Source organism: Trachurus japonicus, chromosome 9, assembly GCF_045865225.1.
Source record: "Trachurus japonicus isolate A0001 chromosome 9, Traja_1.0".
In the NCBI taxonomy this organism is placed as follows: Eukaryota; Metazoa; Chordata; class Actinopteri; order Carangiformes; family Carangidae; genus Trachurus; species Trachurus japonicus.
The window spans coordinates 17,605,645-17,627,422 of record NC_140915.1 but is presented as its reverse complement, the minus strand read 5'-3'; the positions used below and the strand labels follow the sequence as shown (position 1 = coordinate 17,627,422).

At 39.7% G+C, this 21,778-nt stretch overlaps 1 protein-coding gene across 3 annotated transcripts in view; it reads right to left on the bottom strand.

Annotated features, from left to right (window-relative positions):
- kcnt1b (potassium sodium-activated channel subfamily T member 1b) overlaps window positions 1–21,778 on the bottom strand; it is an 80,784-nt gene that overhangs the window by 3,924 nt on the left and 55,082 nt on the right. Inside the window, exons 19-35 of one of the 3 annotated variants that reach the window (XM_085786293.1) lie at window positions 20,597–20,746; window positions 20,264–20,499; window positions 19,952–19,972; window positions 17,041–17,254; window positions 15,813–15,918; window positions 15,006–15,178; window positions 13,908–13,979; window positions 12,683–12,817; window positions 12,211–12,322; window positions 11,345–11,446; window positions 10,636–10,719; window positions 10,404–10,532; window positions 9,718–9,738; window positions 9,161–9,458; window positions 6,925–6,987; window positions 6,635–6,685; window positions 975–1,059 (exon numbers count right to left, since the gene is read on the bottom strand). In XM_085786293.1, the coding sequence (XP_085642419.1) occupies window positions 975–1,059; window positions 6,635–6,685; window positions 6,925–6,987; window positions 9,161–9,458; window positions 9,718–9,738; window positions 10,404–10,532; window positions 10,636–10,719; window positions 11,345–11,446; window positions 12,211–12,322; window positions 12,683–12,817; window positions 13,908–13,979; window positions 15,006–15,178; window positions 15,813–15,918; window positions 17,041–17,254; window positions 19,952–19,972; window positions 20,264–20,499; window positions 20,597–20,746 (2,052 nt within the window). The remainder of the gene's footprint in view (window positions 1–974; window positions 1,060–6,634; window positions 6,686–6,924; window positions 6,988–9,160; window positions 9,459–9,717; window positions 9,739–10,403; window positions 10,533–10,635; window positions 10,720–11,344; window positions 11,447–12,210; window positions 12,323–12,682; window positions 12,818–13,907; window positions 13,980–15,005; window positions 15,179–15,812; window positions 15,919–17,040; window positions 17,255–19,951; window positions 19,973–20,263; window positions 20,500–20,596; window positions 20,747–21,778) is intronic. The other 2 variants (XM_085786294.1, XM_085786295.1) reach the window with 2 other exon arrangements.

The window sequence follows — 21,778 nt, the reverse complement described above, 5'->3', positions numbered from 1 at the left end:
CCTGAACGTCCTGAACAAAGTGGCTCAAAAGTAAGGCGAGTTCACAAAGAGATGAAGAGAAGTCTCGATGCAAACCTTTAAGATGACAGCGATAAAAGCAGCAGAGAGATATTGTGTCACAGAATATAATGTATCAGAGATGGTAAGTCCAAAAAGATACTCGCTTACTCCAGTGTGTTTTATTATTTTCAAATATAATACAGACAAATATTTTAAGTCTTACAAAAGTTGAGGTTCGAAAGGTTTTGAAAAGGGAAGGGGTTGTTCTTTAAATGTTTTATAGTTGCGGTCCATCAGGACCAAAACCTCTTGGCACAAAAACAGCTTCTTACCCCCACTGCTACCGTAATGCCTACATTGTAAATATTTTGTAACAATATATTAGTATTTCACTATATTACAATATTACATTTATATACAGTATAGGCTATTATACATATATTATGTCCATGTGAGTATTGCTGTCTTGTGCTACTATGTCATATATACACCTTGCCTGTCACCAAAGGAAATTCCTCGTAGCTGTATAATCAAGTTGTACTGTATAACTACCTGGCAATAAATCAGTTTCTCATTCTGATAATCAGGGTCTTATATTTGAGTCAGTACGGTACACAATTTGGTTTATTTATTATAACATCAGACTCACTACTAATTTAAACACGATATATTTTTGTCTACTTGTGTAGAAATGTGTGCCCTTCCTGCAATTATCAACCTTTTTAGAGATATGCTCTTGTATAACTGCAGTATCCTCTGATGGCCTGTTCCTCTCCTCCTATCTTTGCCCACATCTCTAATTCAAACAGTAAATTACACTGTGAAATGAAACGGCAACCGACTCTTGAAATGAGGCTGGAAACGAACACTCTCACAGCAAAGGCAAAGTAAAGTCCAGTGGATAAATGTAAAAAAAAAAAGGAAAGGAAATAAAAGATGAAGACAGTAATATATTCTTTTGTTCTGGTTCTTACACGATGTCATTGAGCTCCAGCATGGTGTCAGGAGGAGGATTGATGAGTACGTAGGACAACGTGTTCTGGTGGTCGTTCATCTCGTCTGTAAGAAGAGATAGAAAAGACCTTCAGAGCCGCTCTGGAGCCCTCCCTCGTCCTCCCCCCATTAAACAGTACATCAGCCAGGAAATGAGCCCTCTAACCACTTTCAACCTTTCAAGTGAGGACAAAGGCAGAGTAACCCACATACAGAAATAAGACCAAGTGGTTCAAATATCTGACATAATTAGTCGTGGGGATGTTGCTCTTTTCCTAGACTGGCTGTAAAGTGAAGAGAGATGCTTGTTACAACTGTTGATTAAGATTAACGATCACATTTCTTTTAAAAAGAGAGCGCATGTTGCTGACATCAATCAAGCTGACAGTACAGTTTTAAAAGGGAAACAAAGAGCTGAATGTGCAGTAGTTTGGTCACTGATAGGATGGCAGACAAGATATGAACCGAGCAGAACATTTTTACTGTTCTCCATGGTGAACATTGTTTCTAAAACGTCTGTACTGATTTTTTTTTGTTACTTATCTGCCTTCATAAATGTAAAATAATACAACATTATACTAACATACTGTATATATCTATAGGAATAATGTCATTTGGTTTGGATCTGTTTTAATGCTACAAATGGTTTCATTAATTAACAGTGACCTTTGTATGTAGCAGGCTGCGGAAATGAGTAGTAAACACATTTGTAATCCAAACTGCAGTGACAGTAAATCAGTCAATTATCTATTATTAAAAACTGTACCGTCAAGATGATTTATCATTCTTAGTATTGATTATTTTGACAGATTGTTCTATTGTATATTCTGTAATACATTACTCTCAATTTTATTTTTTTTTGTTCCAGGAAACATCAACAAATTAACTGGTTTTAGAGATATTTTTAAAGTTTTGCTATTGCTATGTACTTAGCCAATGATAGCATTTACGTCTGTCTAGAAAACCAGTCGGTTTCCTGAGTTACCATGCAACTCTCATGACCTTATAAAACTAATTAGTATCCAGTGTTGCCCTGAAGAAGTAGCACTGCTCAGAGAGTGTATAATAACCTTTCATCATATAAACAACACTGCTAAGTGAACAGCTGTTCATACTAATCCTGTCTATTTAGCAACAGCACAACTTAGAAATGTACATTTGACTCCATTTTATTTATGCATTAAATTAAATCTGTTATACACACATCAACAGTTGCAACAATATCATTTCATTGCATCCACAGTGTAACTGAATAAACCATGGAAACTATTCTGCACAGTGTTTGATGAAAGTCTTAATCAATAAGAGGAAATCGATTTAACAGTCATTCCCCAGATACTGTGTGTGTGAGTGTGAGTGTACGTATGTATGTATGTGTGTGTCTGAGTGTGTGTGTTAATCATGCCTGTATGTATTTTGTTTGCATGTATGGGTGTTGTTGTTGTTGTGTGCTCTCTCTGTGGCAGTGACTCCTACTTGCGTTGTTGTTGCGTGATGGACAAAGGAAGGCAAAGGAGGGCAACATGTGTCTCCATGACAACCCACCTGCTTGTGGCCCTTTTTTTTATAAAGCCAGGCGAGGGGGGGTGGGCGGGGTTGGGGGGGTGGAAGAGAGAGAAGGGCTAACCGTTACTGACAGGGCACTTGTGTGGCATTAAGGGGGGGAGGAGGGCGGCCCATGCTGCCTGCTGACTCAAACAGGAAACCTCATGCGCAGCTTCAGAAAACGGAGCCAGCATGCAGACAGCGTCCGCGGCCACGCAACATATCGATCTCCATCGCATTCCCTTTTTTTTTTTTTTTGTCGATCGTCCTGCGCATTCCACACTGGACCAACAGGCTGGTGAGGCGGCAGGTTGCCATGCCAAAGGACGACACTCAGCATCCCCGTCCGTACCCACCCACCCCAAAAACAAAAAAACAAAAAAACAAGAAACACATCCCCGCCCCTCCCTGAGTGACATGTGACACACCCACAGACACAGAGGACATGCTCCAGCATCCGTCAGACTGGACCAAACGCAGAGCGACTCAAACCAAACTGAGAGTGAAGCAGAACACATCGGGAGTGTGAGAGTGGAAGAGGACGACCTGCAGCTGGATCATCACCTGGGACTTAACTGTAGCCTACATACTTTAAAATCAACAACACTGAAAAAAACACCCTATAACAGTGAGCGGAGAGAAGAGATGCCGGCAGGATTCATGACTGTACCAATTTGTCTCCTCCTCTAATCCACAATTAGCTGGTGCAGACTACAGTGTATTAAATATAGATTATACCATGGCCACAGGAAATACTCATTTAACATTAGTGGGGCAGTGTTTTAAAGAAAATAAATCACACATATATATACAGTGTGATGCGGTTAAACAGTGTTTTCATTGTTGTGGCTCTGTGATCCAGCACATCAGGTTTTACACATCAAACAACTCAACTCAAATTTTATTTATCTACCACGTTTAAAAACGACCTCAGTTGTCCAAAGTGCTGCACAACATAAATGTGATCAAGTGTCAGCAAATATAAATGACAGTAAGAAACAACACAAATTACCAGTATAGATTAACAATAATAGTTAAAGGGATAGTTAAACATTTTGGCAAACTGGCCCATTGCCATAATCCCTATAGTTTTAGGATTAGGTTCGTTACCTTTATTTGTCGGTGCAAGCTGTTTTTAGAATGGCGGAGCAGAGCTGCGAGCTGCTCAGAGCTACGCTACGGAGGCTAATGGGATTTCTTGGTTTCACTCATCAAACTCATCAAATACACAATCCAACAACTCCAAAACGCTCTGGTGGACAAGTTGTGACCTGCACATTCACATGTGCAAGTCACAACCGCATCAGCGGTTTTGTATGAATTTACCTCGAAAACAACTCAAAAAATGTTCCGTCATTATCTCATAGTGTGGTGAATGTGCAGGTCACAAATGTCCACCAGAGTGTTTTGGAGTTGTTGGATTGTGTATTTGATGAGTTTGATGAGGGAAACCAAGAAATTCCATTAGCCTCCGTAGCGTAGCACTGAGCAGCCTGCCGCTCTGCTCCGCCGTTCTAAAAATAGCTTGCACCGACAATTAAAGGTAATGAACCTACTGCTAAAACTATAGGGATTATGGCAATAGGCCAACTTGTCAAAATGTTGAACTATCCCTTTAAGACAATAAAAACAATCACTAAAATAAGGTCAAATCCAAATCCAAAAAAGATATACTAAACAATCACCAAGTTTTATTATGTTGACTTGTGATGTTTTGCTTAATAAGGCAAATCAGTATAGGTAGATATTGTATCCTAAAGATACAGAAATCATCTTTACTGCAAAAGCCTTAGAGCCAAATATAGAGCATTTTGAGCATACAACACCATAGCCAGTATGAAAATCCTGTGTCCATATACTGTATACTAACACAATATCTATAATTCCTTATAAATCACCACAGTAAAAACACTGGATGTCAGCAAAAATACAGGCCTCAAGATGCTATTTTTTTTTTTTACACCTTTAACTGTATCAATTAAAGATTTAACGTTATGATTATGTTTCATTTAAAATCCTGTGTGCTGGACTACAAAGCCAGTGCAGTGAAAAGTGTTTTCCTGTCCTAATACTTGCAGTCAGGATAACCACCACTCTGCTGTCAGTGAACCCTTTGGAATAATCTGTCTCCATGTATGAATTTGTCTTAAAATATGGTCGGATGGATCTAACAAATTCATATTCAAACATTCACAGTGCAGGATGGAAAAGGTCTGTAAACCCCTTAGTGAAAGTTGAAAGCTAATTGGAGTCAGGAGTTCCCAAACCTGGAGTCCAATCAATGAAACAAGATCAGAGGTGAAGGAAGGTTGGAGCTACTTTGACTTACAAAAGAAGCTCTGAGATCTCAGAGGACTCGTCTGGACAGCTCCCAAATCATCAGGGCTGAAATGAATCGCTAAGTTTATCCTGTATCTGGATAGGAAAGTATAACGACAAGGTGGCTGCGTGTAGCAGAACAATGAATGATCTACTACAGAATCAGCTCAAAGAAAGGAGTTGGAGCCCAGAGCTTAAACTAACAGAGATGTTTGAATTGATGCATTCAATTTACTTTGAAAGTTGGGCATTTCAATTATGAGTTTGTAAAAGCAACTGTTTTGTCAACCATTGTTAGCATTGGTAGTTAATATCACCTGACAATACAGTATGTGATAGTCTTGTTTTTGTGTCATTAAATTAGACATAACGTTTTAATAAACTAAGTGTCTAATAAACATTGTCATGTACGACTTTTATTCACTGTTCAAGGTCACTGAAGTTCCTCTGAGTTTCCAAGTTGGAATTATGACTTTAGGTAGCGTTTCTGAAGACGTAGCCAACTGGGAACACAAATCCTGAACCCACCAGAAATCCAAGGCTTCTTTTTCCCAACCAGTACTGTGGATGTTAAATGTGTGTGTTGAATACTAGTTTATATACACACTTAAGATGAATTCATGCAGGAAACCAGATCATTTTAAAGGGTTCACCTACTTCTCTGTAAATCAGTGCACAAACTGTATTAAACTGCAGGAAGCCAAGGCAACAATACAGGTTAACTCTAACTAGCAAAAACTACCATAAACTTTAAGAAAAACTTAACAATTTAAAGGGATAGTTCAACATTTTGGCAAATTGGCCCACTGCCATAATCCCTATAGTTTTAGGAGTAGGTTTGTTACCTTTAATTGTCGGTGCAAGCTATTTTTAGAACGGCGGAGCAGAGACTGAGTTGTTTTTGATGCAAATGCAGAGACTGCTTGCTGAAAAACTGCCCCTGACGGGAATGCGCATCAGCGATTTTGCATGAATTTACCTTAAACAACTCTGTCTGGTAACGTTCTGTTATTATCTCATAGCGTGGTGAATGTGCAGGTCACAACTTGTCCACGAAAGTGTTTTGGAGTTGTTGGATTGTGTATTTGATGAGTTTGATGAGGGAAACCAAGAAATCCCATGAGCCTCCGTAGCGTAGCTCTGAGCAGCTCGCGGCTCCGCTCCGCCGTTCTAAAAATGGCTTGCACTGACAATTAAAGGTAATGAACCTACTCCTAAAACTATAGGGATTATGGCAATGGGCCAATTTGCCAAAAATGTTGAACTATACCTTTAAGCACTGCTTCTCTTTTTACCTGTGACTATGTGGCCATTGTATAAAGTGATTAATATGTTCTTAGGAGTCTGGAAATAAAAGAGAGAAGTTGGAGGTGAAGGAAGCAACGTAGCTTTTCCTCCTCCTCTATATCATCAGGAAACTTCTGAGACACATTATTCTTTTATATGTGAGGTCTATATTTATAATCTACACCTTCGTAGCCTTCCATCCACAGACATAACATGTTCCACTCCACTCTTGAAGCCATACTCTTGTGCCCTGCAGTACTCTAGCCAACTGGGACGTCACCTCACGGGAACACAATGCAGAAAAGACCAGATAGAGAGATAGTAGAGAGGGATTGTAGAGCGAGATAGATTGGCTGCTGATCTACCACTCAGTCCGGCAGGATACATATATACACACACGCACACATACGCACACGTACAGTACACAAAAACGCACACGCACGCACACACTCATGCAGTAAAGTTGCAGTACTGTGATCGACCAGCTAACCTGACGGCCTGGTCCCCTCTGTATACGGATGCTCTGAAATGTCCTGCAACTCTAAGCAATGGCATTCACTGTTAACTTAAATGTCCTGATGTGTTCATTCATAAATAACTAGAAAATGTAGAGTATCTATAACAGATAAGGCAAAGTGTGAGGAAAAGAAATATCTTCTAGTGATGAGTCGTTCGCTACTCTTCAATGGATGCTGGTGAAAGGACAAAAATCTCTTTCTCCACAGGATGGACGTAACCACTCACATGTTGTAAATGAGTTATAAACAGCACACAAATTACCTTGCAAATATCCTAGATTTACTCGATTCATGACATCGCTCGCAGTGAGATTAGAAACATCCTCTACAAGCCAAAAGGGGGGAAGATAGTCAGATAGTCAGAGAGAGAAAGCAGGAAGAGGAACAGAAGTTGGAAGAGGGGGGAAAACAAGAAAAAAAGGGAAAACAAAGATCAGGCAGGCAGCGAATGCATTTGCAGTTTCGAAAAGAACTCTTGAAAAAGGTGATAGCGATGCAAAGAAGCCATGCATTGGTGTGTGCACAGAATCACTTCCAAATTATTCATTTGTCACATGTTGCAGTAATCCTCACTGACTTTCATGGATCTTAGGAAGATCTTGGGCTTTTGAGGTTCTTCCTGAAACGTATTTAATTGACACGTTACATTATATTTAGCAAGTGTGCAACACATCTGGAGCATGATTCTGCTTTTTGTTGTTGGTTTTTTTTTTTTTTTTTTTTAAGCATGAAGCTGGGAGGAGAGAAGAACTAAAGAAACAAAAAGTCCAGAAGTGAGCAGCTAAGAATGCAGGCAATTGCACAGTCTGTGGTTAAAATGCAATTGAGAAACAAAGGTTTAGTGCTCCTGCATCTTCATGCATGATGTGTTCACATCTACATGTCCGTATGATCACGACTGGTGGAATGAACGGTGGTGTGTATGATTTATGGCACACAGGTTGATGAGTGTGACTGTGATGTGAGAAAAATGAGGTTTTCTGAAGGTTAATGATGATGAGGTGTGATGTTAATGATCTGCCCTATCAAGACCCACTGCACCACGTCTTGATGACTACACAGAATGACTGGGACCACAGATTGGAGTTTTAAATAAAACTTCATGAGCACAGCGTTGTTCTTGTGGCAGAAATAATCTAATTGACTGGGAAAAGACGAAGTGGGTGGAGCCAAATAAGTATCACATGGCTTTTTCTATCGAGTTTAAAGTCAACAGAGCAGCAACCTGGCACTGGTACTGCACTAAACAAAAGTCTGTAGTTGTATGTAATCACCTGCACCTCTCACAGTCCAACAGGAGCACAGAACGACCCATTATCCAGGTGGGCTTTCCTAAGGCGGACTGAGGCCCAGTGGTAACAGAGCAGCTAATGAGGAGCTTGTTATCCTCAAAACTTAAACTGAATGGAGTGCACTGACTGCAACTCCTGGTCCTAATGATGTCTGTGCGAGGCCATAGAGCAAATGCTCCTCATATGAAGCAATAAAAACAGATGTAACTCCGCTGTAATGAGCTCAGGCCCGTGGCCCGGAAATCAATCGCATGTTGTTCTCTGTTCTCGGGGTAGTACACTCGTTTCCAAACGCTCTAATTGTCAGTTTCAATGTTGCAAAACCAGAGTGTTTTGTGTGTTTGCGTCATTAGGTCTGCTGCAGACAGTTTCCTTTATCACTTCATTGGTCATTATTAATCTGGAAAATGACTGCCTCAATTTTTCAGCCAGTAATATTTCAAGGAAAACTCATGTGTCTCTACTGTACATTCACTATTAAAAACACATTTAACAGTCTAAAACTCAAACAGATTAAATCTAACTAAACAAATTCACTATCAAAATGGTTGTAATAATTTTTTTATCCATCAACTAAATGTTCAGTCTGTGTCTGTGTGTATCAGCTTTACTAGTGTAATAATCAAGATAAGGATAATAATTTTAATATAGCATTAATCAAAATCAAGATTAAGTAAGTAATTTAAAATACTTTTGTTGCTAGATGAAAAAAAACACAGAACAGTGTTGTCCATTGTGAGGTACAAAGAGGATCTCACTGAGTTCATCCTACCCATACAAACTCACAGCTACAGGTCTGCTCATCTTCTCAGGCTACGATCATGAATATGAAAAACAGTGACCATCATTTGCATTTTATTCTTTCTAGAAGAAATTCTTCAGCTTCACCCGCTGAGCCTGAACTCATTATTTCTGCCACCAGAGCTGCTGTGACCTTACACAAATGTTTTTAATGAACAGAGACTCCAATCTGCAACAAACATAATTTTCATTATTATTCATTTTCAGTTGTATAATCACTTATTAACATTACATTTTAGTAGAATATAGTAGAATATCCACAAATAAATAACTGTTAATCATCAGTTCTACTGTATTTTAGTCTTACTTACTATATTACATATAGAAACTGTTACATCTAACAAGTCAACTTCTACATACTGTATCAGCCAATCACGGTGTCACACCATCAGCTGTCTTACTCACCATATCCCACGGTGGGCAGGCCCAGGTGCTTCATGCGGTTCTTGACTAGTTCGGAGAGCTCTTGTCGCTCAGAGCGCCGGTACAGGTTGAGTCTCTGCTGCGAGATGCGCTCGGCTCGACTCGACGGTTTGTTGGACTTCCTGCTCAGACGCCGCGCCCACTGCATGCTCTTCTTCCTCAGCAGCGGGTGCTCCGACTGGTCGCTGGAGCTGGAGTTTCTGTGGGCCGTCTTCTCCTTCCAGGACTCTCCGCGCTCTCGATGCTCCTCACCCTGCTCCACGTTGATGGACACCTGAGACTGGGAGAGCAGGGTGACGGTGGGCTTAATCCTATTATCTTAGTTGCATTTTTCAAAAGATACATAAAACTGTGTGACATTCATTTTACAGCGGCTATTTCCAGAGGCTTGCCTTATAAGGAAATTATAATTATGAACTTTGGATATTTATAAATGCCAGAAAAATGCCAACAAAAGAGCATTTTTCATCTTTGCCCGCTTTAAGCAAAAGATGGGGACTAAAATATCCAAATTCAAATAAAGCATGTTTGGATCTTACCTGTGCATAACTGTCCTTGCACTGAAACAAAAAGAAATGCAATGAAAGATGGGGGGCATCCAAAGCAAACAAAATTATTAAAGCCTCAAAAGGCAGCACGTGAAATAGAAAATATGACCGATTTCATATTTGATAAACAATTAACAGTGGGAAATTAACAGCGGCCAGCTTAGGCACATTTCTGGCTGATGGCTGGTGAGTTTGTCTCTTGTACCAGACACTTAAACAACTGATGTATATTTTAATAACCACAAGACAAAACAAAAAAATGTTAATTTCCTTCCCTGTTGTCATATGAATTTCATAAGACATGAAAAAAAACAAAAATAATAACAGAAGCAAACAGGAGATGCATAAAGGTTCAGAAAAAGTGAGGCAGTGCAAAGTGGAACAGAGACGGAGGGAAAGAAATAAAGGTAAAATGGAAAAAATGAAAACAGAGGGAAAGAAAAGCAGAAAGTGAATTTAAGAGAGGGAGGAAACTAAAAGATAAGGGGAGAAAATAAATGATGCGAAGATGAAAAAAATGCAATAAAAGCAGGAGGTGAGAAAGGAGAGGAAATCCTTGAGAGATATAAAAATGGAGGGAAGCCAAAGATGCAGCAGAAGCCCAAGCTGAAGCAGAGCCTGAAGCTGAAGCCAAGGCCAGGCGTCTGATCCAAAGCGTCTGATCAAACTGAACTTGCCTCCGAGCTGGAGAACATGTGCGACTCGGTGCGGTAGATCCCGATGGGGATCTCAGCGCTGGAGGAACAGAGTTTCTGGAAGAGTCTGCCGTAAGTCCTGATCCACAGATCCTCTTCTGTCACCTTCATCTGAGGAGAGAGGGGACGACAGCTCAGTCGATGCACATCTCACACTCACACGCATATGATTACTCAAATCCCAGGTTTCAGGTGCAGGAGGATTCCTACTTACAGCACACAGGTACCCGGAGCCAGGCGTGGTGTCGAGGCCGAGGAGGAGCCTGGCGATAGCGATCATGTAGTCTTTAACAAAGGACTGTCGACACAGAGAGAAAGACATTGACTGTGATGAATACGTTTTCAACTCCAGTAAATCCAGCTGAGCAACAATTAGTTTAAAACATGAATGTATATACAGTGGGAAAATAAGTATTCAACCCCCTGCTGATTTTTGCTATTATTTCACTTGATCAAATGTAAATTCATCTATCACCTTTTATATAATTACATTATTTCTGGAATATTTGTTAACATTCTGTCTCTAAACATACCATAAAAACTATTGACCGTCCATGTCTTTGTGGGGGAGCAAACTTACAAAATCAGCAGGGGATCAAATACTTGCTGAGCAAATGCATACTGAGCAAATCAAGTCTTTATTTCATTGCATATATGAGCATTGTTCATTATCACTTCATTATAATAATTTCCCTTTTATGAGAAAAAACAAAAACAAAACAAAAGAAAACAGACTTTGCAGCTGTTTAAAAAAAAGCAATTACAGACTTTTCAGCTCTTTGCTTTACTTGCTTTGGGCGACTGTAATGTAACAGCACAAATTTCTGAGATTTGACTGACATGTGCGCCCCCCCTCAGGTCTGTACTTATCTTGACCTCGTCCATAATCAACCAGCGTTCAGCCCCAGAAGAAGTTTTCCCACCTGGTAAAGCAGCGTATCCAACATGCTGATACTGAACACCCTGCCTGCAGCAAACGGCAGCCGGAACATGAAGGCCAGGTTGGAGCCCTTATCTCGCTCTATCTGGATAAACAGATGAAAAAAAATGAAAAAATTGAGAAACTAGATGATGAAATATCTTCTTTTTGTACTCCCTGTCTCTATTTGATTAACTATTGCTCTTTCAAACCATTTTCAACACCATCTTTGTGGCTGCTTTCTAATAACTCTTACTTAATAATCCGCATCCACAGCCACAAGAGACATTAGAAAACATCAAATTGCGCAGAACAAAGCAGCTAGAGTTGCTCTTAATTGTGCACTGCACACAAATATCTATAAAATGCACCAGAAATGATCATGGCCTCTAGTTGAAAACAGACTAAAATCGAGTCTTCCAACTTTTATTAGAACCACAATATTTCTTCGTTTTAGACTGTTAATATTTCTTCTATCAGATAGTGAACACACCTAAACCTAGAACAAACCTTCTAAAACATCCTGTAATGTACAGAGCCTTTACAGGATGGAACTCATTTACCAATTATATCAAAAATATTATTACTAATATTAATAATATTAACTCAAAACACACTTTCAAAAAGGTAGAAAGAGACCATTTAATAAATACTAAATTTAATGAATAAGACATGTACTGTGGGACGATTAATTGTAAGAAATGTTGAAGGGTTTTTAATTGCATTGGGGACCCAAGGAAGAATTAGCTAATGTTACAACTTCAGCTAATGGGGATCCTAGAAATAAATAAATGAACAAATTTAATGAACAAAATTAAAGATTTTACTGATCATCTTGGTTAGTTCCTCCTTAAACCTTCAACCACTGACCTTCTCCAGTTTGGAGAGAGCGAGTGAGTAGCAGTCCTTGGCTCTGAACTGCATGAACCTCATGTTGGACGGGTGTGTGAGCTCAGTGATGATGCTGAGGCTGGGGAACAACCTGAGAGCGGCGGAGATAAAGGGAGAGAGAGAGAGTGTCACTGGAAAGACAAAACACTTTGAGCTGAGGGGAAAACCTGGCGTGGCATTGATGAATGTCTTTAATTTTAGCTGTTAAATAAAATAGGAGCTTCAGAGATTTGGCAACTGCAGTTTGTCTTTGAGATGAGCTCATTCTCTATTCTGGCAAAGACCAAAAAAAACAAAACAAACATTTAGCCTTGTGTGTCTTAGATGAAGTTAATTAAGCAGAATTGATTCACATTTGATCCAAAACTCAGCTCATGAATAAACATGTATTGACGGTGTTTGTTGTTTGTTTACTGTTTATTTTTCTACACAGTAAATCACTCTGTGTTACCTGAACATAGTCTGGACGTTGACAATCGTCTTGGCGTCTGCCATGTAGTCCTCCTCAGCGCTCATGGTGCTCTCTTTGTCCACCACCACCAAGTTGTCAGCGTAGATGATCCCACACTGCAGCAGGTTGTCCAGACTGGTGCATCCACAAAACAACAACAACACAGCAACAGGTCGGCAAATATCAACAATACATTCAATTAACTACTAACTACTTCTCTACATTTCCTAGTAAGACTCTGAAAAGTCGTTCTTCCATTGAGTTAAGCTCTTAGTGAATATTTCCATCTGCTTACTGCCAGGTGTGGCGCTAGTTGAAAACTGAACACACATCAGTTTTGCTAATATATTCGTGACCTAACCTTGAAAATGCTGTTTAAAGGAGATGTCAGTTTGATATGTCAGTACTGCCAGATTAGAGATGTACACAAGCATCAGTTAGTTTAGCACATTTCTTCTAATCAATGTATTCTAAACTGCATCACTACTACTGTAACTACTAAACCAATTTCTCCATTAATGCAGATACAAATAAAGAAAGCTGTATCTTCATTTACAAAATGAATGTCTATAAACAAGTTTATTATATCATCATTATTCTTTTATTTATTTTTTTAATTATTATTATTATTTTCATTATTATTATCATTATTATCAATACGCTCACTATGGTCTTTTCCATGACACGTTCTCTGAGAATCCATATTGTATCCCCTGAAATATTTTTTCATTTGACTTAATGAAAATGAAAATATAAATGTTATCACAAAAAAAAAAAAGTTTATTATGTCATATGGCCAAGGAAAACAAAACTTTATTGAGCTCCCAGTTTATACACGAATTGAATCTTTACCAGCAATGATTGTCTACATTTTAACAGTTTAAAGTTAAATCACAAATTTTAAACTATTCAGCAGGCTCCTAAAACCCAGTCCTGGGTGTGCACTTAATACATTTCACAACATTTCTCAAATTGGTCTCTATGTCTGGATAGTTCATGCTATTTAATTTTTAAACTTCAGTGCAAAAACCTAAAGACTAGAAAGCAGCCTTATCTCTTATCAGCCTCTATCACTCAATATAAATACTCTGCAGTCAATGTCCTCAGATTTTAATGTGGCTGGAGACAATCTGCATTGCTGGTAATAAAAAAAAAAACACTGAGATGAACATGATCCTCAAATTAAGATAATCAAACAACAGATTTTTATAATCCAAAAACATACTTATCAATAGTGCCGGCCATGAAGTAAACCATTGGGAAGCAGCAAATGGCCTCTAAGAAGTGGTTGTCTGGCCTGTGGGAAACAGGAAACATCATGAATGAACATTTCACACTAATGGTCTCCGAACCCCAGTGGGACATCGTGACGTCGTGTTTGTGTAATTCACTGAAATCTCTTTTTGCTTCTTAGTTGATGAGGGCAGCGGAGGGTTTTTGTTTGAGCTACACCAATTGGTGGCTTATAAGGCAACAAGCAGTGAAACAGAGGCTCAGTGCTTCGATGCAAACGGGAGGATTTAATTGGCTGCTATGGAAACTCCTGCGGGTTGTCACTTTCTTGGCTGTCTCGTCTTTGTAGTTGATCTGTTTCTGCGATTTGCTGAAGATCTGGCCGAGGTTAATGAAACCCACAGTGACTTAGAGCAACAACAGTGTGTGGATCGCTGCAACACACACAAACACACACACGTGTATACTGTATCTTATGAGAGAACTTTTGTTTATGAATAATGCAAAAGCAATTTCTCCGTTATCTTGGAGGCAAAGCTAAGATATAGTGCCAATTTTCCACTCAAAGAAGCCATTTTAAAAATCCACATATGTCCACAAACGAATGCAGACGCGCAACAACATACAAACAGGCATACAGTAATGCTGGCAAGAGATAACATGTATGTTCTTCAAGCTGTAACTACAGTACAGTACCAACTCTACTAAAGCTAGTTCTTGCTCCTGTATCCTCATATAGCAGATGATTGTAATCTGTGTCAAACAATAAGAAATACTGAAATAATACACAAAATTCTATTCTTCTTTACTGCATATCAACATTACTGTAGAGTGATGTTGACATACATTTAGGAAAGGAGGCCATGAGAAAGGTCTATTATTAGTTGCTGAGCCAATCAATATGCTAACCACATAGTGAATTAGCATACCGTCTCATCTTTGTTGTGTTGTATGCACATAATTATAGGTGGAGGTACGATACGCGTTAGAAGCTTCACTATAAAATACATTACTCTATTATGAGTTTTTGATGTGATTATTTAACCTTTGTCGGCTTTACAGTATATTAAATTGTCTATTTAAGCCTTACGGGTAGTCCAGCAGCAGCACTATGGGGTTGAGCTCCTTCCTGGGCCGGTAGTAAGCGCGCAGAGGTACGATGAAGTTGTAGAGACCGTTTCCTGCCGTCTCTGCCGACACTATAATCAGCTTATTCTTGAAGCCGTATGCCTTGGCATCCTCGAAGCTGTTATGTGTGCAGCCCTGGACGGAGACAGACAATTCAATCAGAAGTCAGTCAGCCTTTTCACAAAGAGAGACATCAGACAACAGGACGAGTTAGCTCACATCAATTCCTGACAGTGCTTTATGTCTAGAGTCGTATATTCAATATCTAGGTTCCTGGAAACCTCATATTTTTCACAATATATCAGTATTTAACTGTCATTTGGAGGAAATTGTGTAGTAAGTAAAAAAAAACCTCACAAACATATATCAATATCAAGCTTTAGTTTTACTTAAAACTCAAGTTTTGCTCACCTAAGCACAGCCTATTGCTACCCAATTTTCACAGACCAGAATGTGGCATACTCTATAAAGGGAAATGTAATATATTTAGATTAAAAGGATCAACATTTGTTTATGACCTACAAATAAATGAAAAACAAAAAACAATGTAATGTCAAATATTATAATAAGTAAGTGTTGTAGCAAAGAGCATTTTTTCTCTTTCCCTCATGATTAATGATAAATGAAATCAGAAGGAAACATCAGGATATTATGAGAAAAGTTTCTAGGAAATTTTCTGGTTGAGATAAGACCTGTAAAATAAGATTTTATGGTTCATGTTTGTGCTGTTTGTTTTGTTTGTTTGTTGTCTTCCTCTGAGGGAATTCACCTTGTCGAGGCGAAGGCAGCAGAACGGAGCTTTCTGTGGTAGGAGGTGGCACAGAGTTGGAGAGCTGCCGATGTAGGGCGAGTTGGGAGGGTAGCCCTTCACAAAACTGGAAATGAAACAAGAAACAATGCCTCTGAGAAAAAGAAAAGACAAAAAAGTTCTACCAAACTTTAACAACATTGTAAATGTCAAGGAAGTGGAGTTGAACCCCTCTGGTATACTGCACTGATATCCACTTTTCACCCACAGTTTCAACCCTCTGTACAAAATGTGCTGATTCATTATGAAATAAAAGTTTTCACATAATGAATCCCTCTTCATCAATACTAATGAACAATGTTTCTGCTTTTCATTTTACTATGATTGTGCAGCTATTTTGAGATCAAGTCCAGTTCACTACATCGACAATTATAATTTTTTTTCCCTCAGTTAGTTTAGTTTAGTTTTAATTGTGTCTCATTTTGGTGTCAATTTGGATGTGTGTCCCTTTATTTGTAATGTGTCAGTTGCAATTATCCTTATCAATTTCACCCACAGTGCCCTCTCTAGTTTGCCAATAATAAAAGACTCTGGTTTATTTACTAATGCACCTACAGTCACAGATCACCACACGGTGGCACTGTGGGGCCTTGAGGTTTTTGTTGTTTTTCTCAATCACTCCAACTGAAAACTCTTCAAGGAGAGAAACTGCTCTAGAGCCACGGGTTGCCATAATAAGTGTGTTACGTCCCGCTTTTTGAAACCCACTCATGTCTGGTTCAAACAGCTTCTGTGGGTGAACAAGCATCTGATCTATCCTGGACTTTTCTCAGTCTAATGAAACCACAGAGAGAAAGAGAAAGAGAGTAAAGATGAGATCAACCGATTCCTCAGACTATCTTGAAGGGGTGAGGATTTATCTAAGGACGCACAACATGAGCCTCCCCCGGGAGTAAAACTGCTGACCCTGTCCCCGTCATGATGTACACATTCATCACCGCATGACACACAGATTACACACTTATCCCAAACCCATCCATCTGTCCACCTTCAACCACTGAGGCGTTAAAAAGAAGAGGGCAGGTGAAATCAATCAAGTAAAGCGCACTAAACACGTTTCTTTTACTGCCACACGACAAGACATATTGTTCACTACAAAAGCACCAAATCTCCACGGGGTCAATACGGTCTTCACCGTCCGCCGCAGTCCGTCTTGACATTTTAACCCACGGATAACGACGTCACTTACTCCGACCCCACTGAGCCCTCCTCGTCCGACTGGTTGGTCTCATCCTCCGATTGGTCGCTGAGGAGGTCGCAGGGCAGGATGGCGGAGGAGTCTGCGATCTCCAGGACGGGCGCGATGCTCGGTCTGCGGCTCCCGGCGCCGTTCTCTGTCGGCAAGGTGAGTTTGCCGCTTTCCTCCGGGGGATCAGGGTTCTGGAGATCAATGGCTACTGTGCCTGAAAGCAACAGGACGTTATTTTGTTGTATACAACCACAGAGCGTGAAACTAGAGGTGCACATGGCGATTGATTTTAGACAATCTTCTCCTGTCAACACTGTACTACATGGCCAGAACATTGAATTAGTGGATTCTTATAAGTACAATACCACACTTTTATCAGTAGAACAATTTAAATCCATAACTGCATCTTATTTTACCTCCAACTGCTTCTGTTTTTAACTAGACTTCTCTGTTTTCAATTTATCTTTGTCACTTTACTTTTTGATATTTCGGATTTCGGATTATGCTTGTATTTTTGAAGCATTTTGTGTTATGTCTTGTCCTCCAATGTTTTGTGTTTTGTGTTTTGTGTTTTGTCTCGGCTATATTGAAAATGAGGTTGCTCCTCAATATATTTCCGGGTTTAAATAAAGGTTATAATAATACTATAGCACTATTCTCGATATAAAACTGACCCTTGAGTGTAACACTGATTCAGTGTATAAGAAGAGCCAGTAGCGCCTCTTCTGCCTTAGGAAACCTGCAAAATTCCCGGTTGACAGGACCGTGCTGAATATGCTTTATCGTTCTTTTGTTGAATCTGTGCTTATTTTTCTTTTATCTGTTGGTTTCAATCTCTTTATATCAAAAACAAAAATTTATTGTCAAGGGTGGTCATCGTCTACAGTAAAATAATTGGCCATGGACCAGGAGGATACAGTATACCATTTTATCAACAATTTGAGCTTCTTCCTTCAGGTTCCCTTTTCCAGACTTACACCAATCAAAACCAACAGATATAAACAATATTTTATTCCAACTGCTGTCTCCCTCCTCAACTCTAAGAGGAAGGGGTAGTTTATTGCACAGCACACTTTAATATTACAGTGCACGTTAACCATCTTGGTCCTGCAGCAGCACAGTGTTTTTAATTTTATTAATTATTTATTGCTTTTTAGATTGTTAACATCTGCGTTTATTGTTGTCATCTGTGCTTTGTGTTTGTTTGTTGTTTTACGCTCCCCACTCCTGCAAATGAATCGCCACATTGGGGACAAATAAAGTTGTTGGAAAAAAAATAAGACCATTTACTGTAGAACAGCAGGCACAGCACTTTTTTACCGTCACGTGTTGATAAGCCTACAGTGGATATTACTGTAGCACACTTATAACCTTTTTTATCTCACACAACATTCATGTGCAGGAAAAGGCCTTTTCATACTGGATGTTATAAAGCCTGCATTTAGCTGGTTCAGCAGCTTCGCTCCCATCTCCCTCTTGAGCTCAGCTGTTTGACCTTGAGGAGAAAATGTGTTGCTTTCTGAATCATGTGATTGTACTCTCAGGGCTAGGTCGTGCAAACTGTAATGATATTGTGTTTTTGTCAACCTACATCATATCAGCAGTATCTAATATGATGTATGACATATTTATACAATACATACATACATTGTGTACATCTGTTAAATGATGTACTGTATGCACAGTATGAATGTACACTATGTCTGAAACATGATAAAAATATACAATAAAGATAAAAATATGTACAAATAATTAAATATCAGTCCACTATACAATGTATAACCATGTCCCAATTCAGGGGTCACATCCTTAAGAGGCTGTCGTCTACTCAGAGTGTGGCTCTTCATAGCTGTCGTACACTCTGAAAGTCTACAGAGGATTTTCGCTGTACATCACCAGCTGTGCCCGCTGTTGCGTTGTAAGGCACCTAGCAACCTTGACACATAACTAACAAATGACTTTTTTTCCACAAAAATGTGAGGTTTAACAGAGCTTGGTTTGAACCTGTCAGTGTTTAATTTCATTTTTCACTGCATTTACGCCTTTATTTTAGGAAAAGTTGACTTCCAAACAATCCACTTCTATGAATACCTGTTTGGTGTATTGTTCAGCTACTACAAAACTGTTCCCTGACCCCGCCACAAAAGAAGCAGGGACAGGAATAATTGATGAAATACTAAGCTAAAAAAAATTGATTGAAGCTTTCTTGTTTCAGGCTAAATACCCAGTTGTGTATGTTGGGAAGTTATGGGAAATTCTGTTTTGTTTAATATTGTGTCATCGAAAGGAAAAAGGATTTTGAGAAAGGATGGTTATGGTTTAGCCTAGAAATCTAGACGCACCCTAGCGGCAGCAAAAATATTTGCTCCGTAGGTGGGTCTAGAAGGATTAGAGCCATAGGAACTTTTTGAGTCTCGAACACCGATTGTGTTCACCAATCACAGCGCTCTATCTGTTTAGAGAGTCGTTGGGCGGGCTTAACGCGACAACGACGTACATTTTAATTGGCTTGTCAGGCTAACGACATCCTGCTCTTTGCTCTGATTGGTCGTAGCGCTACCCTATTGCGTGCAGAGGCAGTTTGAAAGACAGCCTTCATCCCGCCCCCTGGGTTGAGCCGAGGTCTACCGGTCGTTTCCAGACTATACATTTTAATGATATAGTCTGGCTTGTCAGGCTAGTTATGGTTATGACTTGCACTCAATTTCTGTAACTAGAGAAATATTCCAATAAATAAAGAAATACAGAATAAAAGTCTAGTCACACTGCTGGAAACCAGTCAGTTTTCAAATGCAGCCTCTGATGGATGAAGCCCTTGAGTTGGGACTCTTGGTGCAGCTTATAAATTGTTAAACATTTTTTAGAAGCAGCAAATTAGTGTGAAAATGTGATGCGCCATGCACAAACTTACCATATGAAGTGGCCTGATCAACTTTCATAGGTCAAAGAAAAAGCACAACACAATAATGTGAGCTGTTAAAGTAAAAAAGCATGTAAGAAAAAAACAAACAAACACATGCATACTGTAACAGTCAGCAAACACCAAAGCAGCCGCTCTTCAGAAATGCATCAGTGCGAGTGCAATTTAGAATAAAACATCAAGAGCAAAGCATTTTCTCTGCCTACAAGGAAAACCTTTCAACCAATCAAATGTCTGCAAACCTTAAAACTACAGACAGTCTCTTCTACCTTCCTCTCTTTACTTCTCTAGCACTTCTCTCACCCATGCTGGCGATGATGCTGTGCACCGGCAGCCTGGAGGGGGCGTCGTAGAGGCCGGTGCCGGGCAGACCTTTGCTGTCCTTCTCCTCCTGTTTGAAGATAAAGGCCGAGTTCTCCTCCTTGGTGATGTTGATGTAGTAGCAGGTGTCGGCGGCGGCCATGATGTGGCGGGGACCGGGGTTCAGCATGATGCTCTTGTTGTCCTCCCTCTTCACCCCGATCAAACACACGCCGTACCTGCACGGTGGGAGGAAAACATTAAATCCCAAAACGCCAATACTTCTGTAATAAGATAACATATAATCATTGTAGTGTTGAAACTTTAACTACTAACTTCTTATGGGCATGGAAGGAAGCGTAGGTGAAGCTTTTTCCATCGTACTCCCCAAAAAACTTGCTGTCACACAAGCGGATATGGTAGACCTCGTTTCCTGAGCAGCGTCCGTACATCCTCTGCCACTGTTCTGGAGACAGCTGCCCCTCCCTGGAAAAAGCATTATCGGGATATTTACTACCTGGAATTATAGTAGCATGAGGAATTACACTTCTACCGTGGACTGCTGGCAAAAAGCAGCCCTGAATTGGACCTCAGAATATACCTGGGCTGCCATCAATTTCTCAATTTTTACTTCAAGTATGACTCAAGAGGCATTTCAAGTCAAAAGAAAGCACCTTTAAATCAAATTCAAAGTCAATAGCTCTTATTTCCCCATAGAGTTATAAATCCACGTGACCTTTCATGACCTTCAGACCCTGTGCTGTTACATCCGAGTCTCCATAATGAACTAAAGAGAAATTGCTACGACATCCTTTTATTTAGGCAGTTCATGTACTTCAAAACCTAATCAATTATGCAATTAACACTTAATTTAACGCTTGCCACAGAGAAGTCTATTTGCATTCCTGTCACCTTCACAGCCCCAAGCCAGTGTAAATCCAAATAATGGAAGTTATATTGGACAGCGAAGAGGCTACAGTAGTCACCTGGCAGAGAACGTGAAAAACACAGCCAGGCTTTCCAGCCTAAGACAGAACGAGTGTAATGTTTACTGACTTGACAGTGACAAGTTTCTGCAGTGGTGACAGTGCAGTCAGCTCTGCGGAGAAGGAGGAGAAAAAAAAAAGCCAGGACCAGTCTTTATAACTGTGGAGACTCTGCTGCAGGGATATCAGTCACTTTCCTCTTATATTAATAATAATGCAGGATTAAAAAACATCAAAAGAGCGCTCGACAGCTAGCAGGAAGATTGAAAGTTTATTGAATAAAAGCATTTCATGGGGGGGTGAGCTCCTCTGGAGGAAGAAATAATGTCGCTGGTTGAGTTAAATCTCAAGTTCAGTTGTTGATCAGTAAAGTTAAAGGTGAGATCCACTGAAAATAAGTTCAGTAACTCTCAAATCGGGTCAGGGCAAACTGAATCCAGGGTCAATAGACTACGTAGCTTAGCTGACATTTCAACAAGAGTTTCTTTACACTGCAATTCTCTGCTTAAGTATGACACTATCACGAATACAT